Source organism: Ochlerotatus camptorhynchus, unplaced genomic scaffold (assembly GCF_037179485.1).
Source record: "Ochlerotatus camptorhynchus isolate MF236.1 unplaced genomic scaffold, CSIRO-AGI_Acam_v1.1 ptg000080l, whole genome shotgun sequence".
NCBI lineage: Eukaryota > Metazoa > Arthropoda > Insecta > Diptera > Culicidae > Ochlerotatus > Ochlerotatus camptorhynchus.
The window spans coordinates 2,024,858-2,034,587 of NW_027040570.1; the positions used below are offsets into that span (position 1 = coordinate 2,024,858).

The 9,730-nt window shown below is 42.1% G+C and overlaps 1 protein-coding gene and 1 pseudogene across 1 annotated transcript; one reads left to right on the top strand and one right to left on the bottom strand.

The window, feature by feature from the left end:
- Positions 1-246: 246 nt before the first annotated feature.
- On the bottom strand, positions 247-4,261 carry LOC135697941 (uncharacterized; annotated as a pseudogene).
- A 3,793-nt stretch (positions 4,262-8,054) lies between these two features.
- LOC135697928 (serine protease 7-like) lies at positions 8,055-9,344 on the top strand. Its single transcript, XM_065217789.1, has 4 exons — positions 8,055-8,129; positions 8,190-8,436; positions 8,499-8,797; positions 8,858-9,344. Exons 1-4 carry the CDS (start codon positions 8,069-8,071, stop codon positions 9,205-9,207), a joined length of 957 nt encoding a protein of 318 aa, XP_065073861.1. The 5' UTR covers positions 8,055-8,068; the 3' UTR covers positions 9,208-9,344.
- Positions 9,345-9,730: the final 386 nt, after the last annotated feature.

Consider the following 9,730-nt stretch of genomic DNA (forward strand, 5'->3'; position numbering starts at 1 on the left):
ATTGGCGCTGTTTGGCACCCATGATTACAATTTTTATGATTTGTAAAGTTACTGGCAACACTGAACATTTTCTGCGCCTTCGCAATGTGCATGTGTCAAAGTTTGTTATTGATGTTGCCACAATACAATCCAATTGTTACAAACCACAACCGTGAATCTTGACAAAGAACAGTCAGCGCACATCCTATTGCCTGTCCAAAGAAGTAGGTACATGATGAAAATCAGGGCAATCGCTTGCAACACCACTCAATCAATCTCAACATTACCGGCTCCAGCTCCGTTATTAAAGTCGTTACGCAGACTCCTGTGACCGGAGGAAACTACGTCCCACGAGCGGTTCTGATCAACCTTAAGCCGGGAACTATGGATGCGGTCCGAGCGGGACCATTTGGACAACTGTTCCGACCGAATAACTTCATTTTCGGACAGTCCGGTGCTGGTAACAACTGGGTCAAACGCTGTCGCTTTCCGGCTCCGGCCGCCCAAAATCGTCGTTGTCAATTGAGTTCTAAGGTTTCGAAAAGCAAAACAAAATCAAGAGTTTTCAAAATACCGGGTTGCCAAACAATTCATTATTCACAAGCACACAAAAGTCAGTCAGACTGTCATACTGCCGTGCCAGCTACGGCACACTGAGGTACACTGAAAAAAAAGTTGGCGCAAAACAAGTGTGTAAAGTGACTACCCCGTGGGACTGATACGAGATCAAGTTGCAGAAAATTCTTCATAAATTGGACAAATCCGATATTCTCAGCTTTCGAGTCGTCTACGTTGAAATCCCCCGCAACGATGATTGGATTATCTTTCGTTCTTTAGTGGAACAGATTCCTGGTCATGAGTCATGAAGGTTTTGCTTGCTTCATCGTAGTATTTGGTGACAGGTATACGCAGAATAGTATAATGTTGCAAGCTCTGACTTGGATATTTGCTGCGCAAATATCGCCATGCTTTTCAGCTTCTATGAGGATGGGATCGTACTGTTCACTCAATTTTTCAATTGTTGAAATCCCACGATCAATAAACTCAGCGAGAGCTATGACGTTGTTAATTTGTATCTTTATTGAGCCAGGTATTAATCTGAACCATATTTTAACTATCTTCCTTACCTCATTTTTCTATTTTGATTTTCTGTTCTATTTACTATCGTACAGATTTGACGTACAAGCAGAAGCAATACTTTTGTGCACGGAATCTGACGAAATATTGCCTGGAGCCAATGCCCATGATTGTGCTGGGTAATTTATTCATGGGCCTCATGAACGAAGGGAATTTGAAGTTCGTCGAGTTCTTGAAGGAATATTTGCACCTGAACATGGCTTCGAATTCTTCGGAGGCAACTAGTGCTGGTGGATCGTGCGTGGACTTAATTTTCGTTCGCAACGATCGCCTTGACAGTAAAAAGTATAACTCTTACACTTTAAACCATCGCCCAATTTTGTTACTTTTCGAGTTGTAGGCTTTTAACTCAGGGCATTTATCATCGTTGCCAATCTGCACCGTTCCGGAGTGTGAGCCAACAGCAAAGCCATGCTGCGTTTATCAGAACTCATCTGACAAATCAAACGGCCCTTTCCAGGGTCACAAACATTTTGTGGCTCTAGAGTTAATTTGAATTTCTATCTTCTCAATGTAATTCTCAATGTAATCTCAGGTATTCATGACTTTTAGATCTTTGAAAACAACGCGAATGAAGAAAAGAGACCTACAGCGTCAGAATCTGTCATGATTACCTGAGTTTTGTCAAAAAACGTAAATATTTATGCTATATGTAGCAAAGAATAGGCAGTCCTGCAGTTTTGTGTCAACCATATGATATCATCACCATAAATACTTCTTTTTACGGCTACTGCTGGACACGGGTTGACCCGGTGTGGTTGGAAAGGCAGCGAACTTCGCTATGAAAAATGGGCACTCAGAGAGTCGGCCCAGTTGCTTCAGGATTAGAAGCTTGGTTGCTACCATTTTGCTGGTTCCAGGAATTTCATTCATGCCAAGTTTAGTAGAACTCCTAAACCATCTATTTTGAAATTAGTTATTGGCCCTGAAAAGGGCCGTTTCAGATAGGGAAAATGAACGAAGCTTAACCTCCGAAACCAGCAAAACCTTCAGCACACTTCGGGTTTCCTCGTAGATCAGACCGGAGATACGCATTATCACGACGAGTCTGACGACAGTCTTGGAAATACCCTGTAAGTTATCATGCAACACCTTTCGATGACGCTTGGCTTCTCCTTCGCCGAGTCTTTTGCCTCCCTTGCCACGTCCAGGCAATGTTTATGCTGTTAAAGCTGCCTTCGGGTACGGTTGACAGGAAATGGACGCGAAAAACCATGCTAATTATTGTTCAACTTACCCGTGCAGCAGCTGAATCCAAAAATGACCTTTCACCAACTGACAGGAAATGTGTAAGAAAAGTCATGACCTACCTAGCTATTATCCATCTCATATCTTCCCTCTCCTTTGGTATAAAAGTTATAAAAAGTATTTTTAAACAATAATTAATGATAATGAATTACTGAATCTTGATCCATCGCTTCCTGTTACCTCAATCCCAGGTCCCGCAAGTGCAACTCGCGTCCTGTAATGATGAACAGTTCTTTGAACTGCTGCGTCCGGTGGGTCAGCTTTCTGGCGTGCTCTGTTAGGAATAATTTCTAAACACTGCAGCGCTTCCTCCGAGTGTAAATAGTGCAAATCCAACACGTCCACATTGTTCAGCATCAGCATGTACACCTCCATGATGGCATTCGAGGCCTTACTGCTGTACATATCGATTTTAATTCGATGAAGCCGGGCAACCTGGACATAGTACTCGGCCACCCCGGCCATGTCCCGCTGAATGGCATTCCGTGCCTTCTCGTGGCATTCGTTTTTCAGTTCCTGGTGGTCCTGGGACATATTGCGGCATTCTTCGGCCGTTTTCAGGTGAAGATTGATGCCGTCTTCGCTTGATGACGGTACCTGCTCGACCGTTGGAGGCGGCGACGTTGAGGACGAAGGAAGTGGTTTCTGTTTTTCGCCTTCTGCTCGTTTCATAAGGGCTTCCCGTTCGCGGGCGATTTGGTTTCCCAGCTCTTCCGGAATGGAATTGTTTAAGACGGTTATAGTGTCGCAGAATTTGTGGGCATGTACGATTTCTGCCAGGACTTTCTCGTCAATGATAGGATACATTTCGGCTAGCTTTTGACAAGTCATATGCGAGGCCAGATCTTGCGGAGCTTGCTTAGCCCAGCCGTTGCCCGAGTAGCACACTTTCATCACAATAAGTTACAGCAACTTGTTTATGACTGAAATAAGTCGTATATAAGTTTCTACAATTGATTTGTGACAAGCGTGCTACTAGGGTGATTTCGCTTCGGTACGCCGTTAGCGCGTACTCCATTTTCATAATGTCATTCAGGTTGGGGGAATCCTCGATGGTCATTTTGAACAAAACGGGATACTTTTCCTTCGCTTCCATTTGCTGTGCCAATCGAGCATCTTTTTTCATAAAATGGAATCCAATCTTTCATGGAATCCATGCTTTCATGGAATCCAAGAACGACAAATACAACTGTTCTGCCATTTCGGTAGCCATGAAAACCTTTGTTCGTTCACTGGTTAGTTCGTCTAAGGAGATGGCACCCGAGCCATACTTATCCTTGAAAGTGGCGTATAGCTGGCTAATGAGATTAATTCCCAACGTCACTTCCAGCACTTAGGGATCGTTTTGCAAATCTTCTGCTTCGTCTTTTCTTTTCGTTGTGTTCCGGGGTGATTTCGAGCTGACGGTAGACCGATCGATTTCATAACCCCCTCCACCACCACCACTACCGGAGGGATCACCGGAAGGCACTTGCGATACCATTGTTTCATTGCAATCACATTCAAACGCGAGTAGGCCGCCAAGCTCACCGGCTTCCAAATTATCCGCTGTCTCGAATTCGTATGTCTTTTGCTCTTCTAGCCACAGATTTGCTGTCCAATCACCATGCCCATTACAGTTCTCGAATAAATCCCACAGATACTGGACCGGAATCTGGGGATAGAGGATGCAAATTTCCGAGAAGCTAGTGTTTTCATTTTTGAATCCTCGTCTGTGCCTGACCAGAGCAATCCGTTTCTTCTTTTTGCTGGGCTTGACTTGACGTCACACCTGTGAAAATCCGTCCTCAGTCGTCTTCTTAGAACGGCCGTCCCGGTCGCGTTCTCTCCTGTGGCTTTGCAACGGCGAGTAGACGATTTTCGCAAATCCGTCCTCACTCGTATTCAGAACGGCCATCCCGGTCGCGTTCTTATCCTGTGGCCGTGCAAATCCGTCCTCACTCGTTTTCTTAGAACGGCCGTCCCAGTCGCGTTCAAATTTCCAATTTTCCTTGCAAGTGGGTGATTTGCCCTTTATTACCTATCGGTGGTCCCCAAGATTCCAGGTTCGTCTCCTGGCAGCATCGGCAGAAATGTGAAAATCCGCTGATATTTGTTATGGGCAAATCACCCACGGCGCAGCTAATTATTGTTCAACTTACCCGTGCAGCAGCTGAATCCAAAAATGACCTTTCACCAACTGACAGGAAATGTGTAAGAAAAGTCATGACCTACCTAGTTATTATCAATCTCATACCAACTATAGTATTCATAGTCTGGCGGATAGAATTTTGATCTATCAAAAAGCGGAACCAATTCAATACATTGTTGACCAACAATTGAAAAGGTTCTATCACTTTTTATAAACAAAACGTTGATTATTCTTGTCTCGCCAAACACAGGTAAATTACCAGCATCATCAGATAGGGTAAATTTTTCACTACCTAAAGATGGTTTTACTTTGTGTAGGCGAGCCTTGAGTCACGAGTAAACGGATTCCAAAATTTTGTTTGCAATAGCTGATGTGCTCTTTTCTGTTGTTGGTCGTGATTTGCTCGATTGGTTCCGCTATTTGACAGCTCAATTGGTTCCCGAGATTCTATCAGCCAGACTATGAATATAGCGACTATAATACCAACCTGTGCGCCATCCACGTCAAGCGTGTCACAATTATGCCAAAGGACATTCAGCTGGCTCGTCGTATTCGTGGTGAACGCTCTTAATTTCTCCGTCGAAATCTAACAAAACTGGCCCTTTTCCGAGCCATTAAAAGATTCCACAAGAGAGTTGGGAAGGAAATTTCTGCTGCTTTCACTGATCGCATCACAGTGAATCCTGATCTTTAAATTGCAACCAGCAAGTGCCCTAGAACCAAAAGCGGTGCGATGCTAGTTTTCATTGCTGTGACGACGACTGTAAGGGGCTTAGAAGCAGAAGGGTGAAAGCCAATTCTCTATTAATTTCCTCTTTTGTGATCACCATGGCTTCCACTAACCTATTTCGCACTATTTCTGCTATTATCTTCTATCATCCACAACAACACCATGGTATCAATGAATGTTTGCCGTCGAGTTAACGTTATCCGACCTTCTTAGTTGCTCCTGCGTGAATGATCAGAACTAATCAACTTGCACAGTGCGGTTGTTACTAGAGACCGAGAATTCCTCAACATCTCCACGGCTGTCTCGGGGATGATGGTTAGCACAACCACTAGCACAGTAAGCTAGATTATTTTTAGATCAGGATTCATGTGGTAAGTGATGCGATCGGTTAAAGCAAAATTTGTTTTTATTTAAATCTAGTGGGGATAGGATAAGGCAAAGTGAAAAATTGCAAGGATGGGGACGGGCCTGGGATTGAATCCCGACCTTCTGCTCAGTAAGCAGAAACGGTAACCACTGAGCTACCGAGCCTCGTCGTAATGCTACATCGACATGTTTCGTCTAGGAATGATTATCTGATGACTGTGTCGGGAAAGCAGCATAAGCATGTACGTAATTGGACAATGCTGGACATTTACCACTTTTTCAATAGTTTCTTGTTGAAAATCAACAGCCGGAAGCATTGTTATCGATGCGTAGCAATAATGCTGATCGATTCGTGATAAAAAATTTGAAATTGGATCAGGGGCAGCTGAGTTATTAACTTTCAAAATCTTTCACAATTCTGTTTCATGTTCCATTTTTGGTATTCACAAAGTGTACTCACATATAGAAATCACAGACGTCAAAAAATGCAATTTGAGCAATTATTTTTTTATATATATATTTTTTTTTTTGTAAATAAAATATTTTTTTACAGTATATATTTTTTTCTTGAAAGGCACAAAACTTGTCCGCAACTTCGCCGTGGACATCATCTCGATCAAACAAGGCGTTTCAAGTGTTAGTCTTGTACAAAACTAGCGAACCAAACATGTAAAATGACATGTTGGACATTAATAAACAACTGTGTAAAATAACAAGTAATTCTAAAAACATCCAAACACAAACAATTTAAATGTAAGTATTAATGCGTTGGACTGACTGTTCGATTATTGCATTGTTACCAAAATTATATATTCAAAGTTTTTTTTTTATGTTACTTCATACGCGAAATTAACGATTTTCAGAGTTGGTTGGAAATGCTAACATGAAGCTTTAGTGTGATGATCAGTGCTGTAAATTTTCATATCATTCGATTGAAGATGAACCACTACAACCATTCAATCAATTCTGTGTAAACGAATTCTCACATGACCATAATTTGAAGAGCCCCTTTCTCATTCGAAGCTCATTGTCACTGTCAATTGAGTCACTCAGTATCATTTGATATACGACAGTGGAGTATGGAAGAAATCCAGGAAAATGGTCCCGAACAGACAAGTCGACCCGATGTCGGATCAATGTAAGGCTAATTTAAGGTCGATGTCGACCCAATGTCGTGTTAATGTCGGGTCAATTTTGGGTTTATGTCGGGTCAATGTCGGGTCAACATCGGGTTGGAGTTTGATAGAAGTCAGGTTGGTGTCGGGTTGGCTTAGCTTTTTCGCCGGAATGTCGACCAGAGCTCCGTTTGTGTGTAGGTTACACTCAATCGAATGATATATCAGTGCTAACATTTGAAAACGGCACAAAAGCCATTTGTAAACAAATGGTTTGTGGGCCCTTTACTCACTACTTGAAGTACACCCACGCGACACAACAGCAACATCGGGTAGGGGAAATTTTCCCCTTCCTGACGATGCTGTTGGTTTGCGTGGGCGTTCTTCGGGTAGCGAGTAAAGGGCCCACAAACCATTTGTTTACAAATGGCTTTTGCGCCGTTTTCAAATGTTAGCACTGATATAGCGTTTCTCAAATGAGAATGATCCATGCCTTCGTCAAAAGACTAAGCAACTGATATCACCCATTCTGAGGAGGTCCCCTTTGATAGCGAATAGCTACTTTTCTCATTTTCATCAAAAATGTTCAAATGATTTTGAGAATTTACAGCACTGGTGATGATTTATTAGCTAGAGAATGATTTTTTAGAAGAGGGTAGGTGGATAGTTCCGTTAGAGTACGGCAGTATGAAAATTGAATAGAAGTTGAAAATGAGCGAAAGTCCCCGCGTACATCGTACGGGTTAGGCAAAAATGTGCGTCTATCTCTAAAAACTGTCGCATTAATGGCTCTTCGCTCATTTTCAACTTCTATTCAATTTTCATACTGCCGTACTCTAACGGAACTATCCACCTACCCTCTTCTAAAAAATCATTCTCTAGCTAATAAATCATCATACTAAAGCTTCATGTTAGCATTTCCAACCAACTCCCAAAATTATATATTAATATAATTGTGCAAGATAAACACAAAAGACACATTCTTGATTTTCCTCCATCATGCGGTCATTTCATATCAAATCAGCATGCTCTGGAAAATATGTGGGTTTCCATGGAAAGTACTTAGAATCCTACTCTGCACCAAATTACGTAATTTTCACCGAATTTTTCATTATCGCCGCTTTGCATAATCCTAGCTTAAAGCTGACATTTATTTCTCCAGATAAATAGCTGCATTAAAATTAAACCAACTACCTCCATAAACATCTGTGTTACGTAGTCATAAAAAAATAAAATGCACTCTCTGCTGGTTCTATATGCAAATTTTCGACAGAGCAAACTATGAGAAGGTATAAAAGCAGCGTAGCAAACCTTTCCGATAGCAAGTAAGCTACGAATAACGTAGGACAAACCTTTTTAAAAATGACTGCTCTTAGCTTCATACTCGTTGGGATGCTTTTCACCGCTGCATCACCTTTTCCCAGTTTGTATAACAAATACACACACAAAATTCTAAAATCTTCCAAACTTGAACATTTTTCAGCCACCACTGACGAACGGAACTATACAACACTTCCTGAACCCGGAATTTGCGGCATCAGCGTAGCGGATCGCATTATAGGAGGGAAGAAAACTGCTATCAATGCCTATCCTTGGGCTGCCCTGATGGGTGTTCCAGCTTCAGCATCACCTCGCGAAATCCAATTCTTGTGTGGGGGATCGTTGATCTCCGAACAATTTGTCCTATCAGCGGCACACTGTTTCATCCTCATTGACCCCGATGTACACGAGTATGATGAACTTCTTGTTAACGGGTTTTCGCTTGCAATCTAGTCTAATTTGTCCGTTACAGTATTGTGGTTCGTCTGGGAGAATGGGACATTGAAAGCGACGTGGATTGCATCGGGATTATTTGCGCAGATAAACCAATGGATTTTTATATTGAACTTTATCAGCTGCACGAGAGCTTCGATCCCGCTTGGAATCTTAATGATGTAGCGTTAATGAAACTACCGCGTCCTGTCGGCTTCACGGAATTCATCTCTCCGGTGTGTCTTCCTCTGTCGGAAGACTTGCAGGAAAAGCCGAAAATTGGAAGAATATTTACCGTCATTGGATGGGGTAATACCGGGAGAGTAGCGGATAAAACACGTGAGAAAATATATTCATCAGGAAAAATGGTCATAACACTTCAGTATTACAATCTTTAAGCGTTCTACGGCAGCCGGTATAAGAAGGAGACCCGCATTCCCGTTACCGACAGTGAAACGTGCGGTAGCTACAGGACTATTTCATCTTCGGAGTTTTGCGCTGAAAATAGCACAGACAGTCAAAGCTGCAAAGGAGATTCCGGTGGACCAGTGGTAGCTGCGGAAAACGATGGATACTGGTACCAGTATGGGATCGTGAGCTGGGGTTCTCCTTGCGGAGGTATGTTCGGGAATGGCAATGAGTCGGCGTTTGGCGTATTTGTCCGCGTGAGCAGTTTCCTGCCTTGGATTATGAAAACCATGCGACAATTGGGTGATACGAGTACTGCTGGTCCAACAGACGTGGAATGAACTGGTTTATAAGTTGGTATTTGTATGGTATTAAAACCAGTAGCCAGTAGGAATTTTTAAATCTCAAATTTGAAAATGTCGATGTAAAATTTATCATAATTATCATCCCATTGCATTTATAGTAAATATAATTCTTTGTTGGGAAAAACTCATGCAACAAATCATTAGAGTTATATGATGAAATACCACCAAGATTTCCCTCGATATCTATTTTTTCTACGGAACAATTAAAAAAGCAAGACATATTGTTAAATTTCACCCGGTGATCAATTTCCCCGACCTACGGTATAATTATAGCAATTCCACTAAATTACGAATCAATAGTACTCGACCTTTTTCAATTTGCAGTAGACAACATTGGTGTTTATGGCGCGTAGAATAGAGGACAAAATTCTTGGCTACTACACGGTAAGAAAAAAGTACCCAACGGAAAGTTCAGTTTTACCTACTTTAGACTAGTTTGTCTCCTTTTCTCCTTCTAATGTTGTCAAAAACGGAGGAGCAAAACCACGCAACAGGGTTA

Coding starts and splice junctions, on each gene's coding strand:
- LOC135697928 (XM_065217789.1), top strand. CDS start 8,069: ATGACTGCTCTTAGCTTCATACTCGTTGGGATGCTTTTCACCGCTGCA. Junction 8,130..8,189: donor CGCTGCATCACCTTTTCCCA/GTTTGTATAACA, acceptor AACATTTTTCAG/CCACCACTGACGAACGGAAC. Junction 8,798..8,857: donor GAGAGTAGCGGATAAAACAC/GTGAGAAAATAT, acceptor ACAATCTTTAAG/CGTTCTACGGCAGCCGGTAT.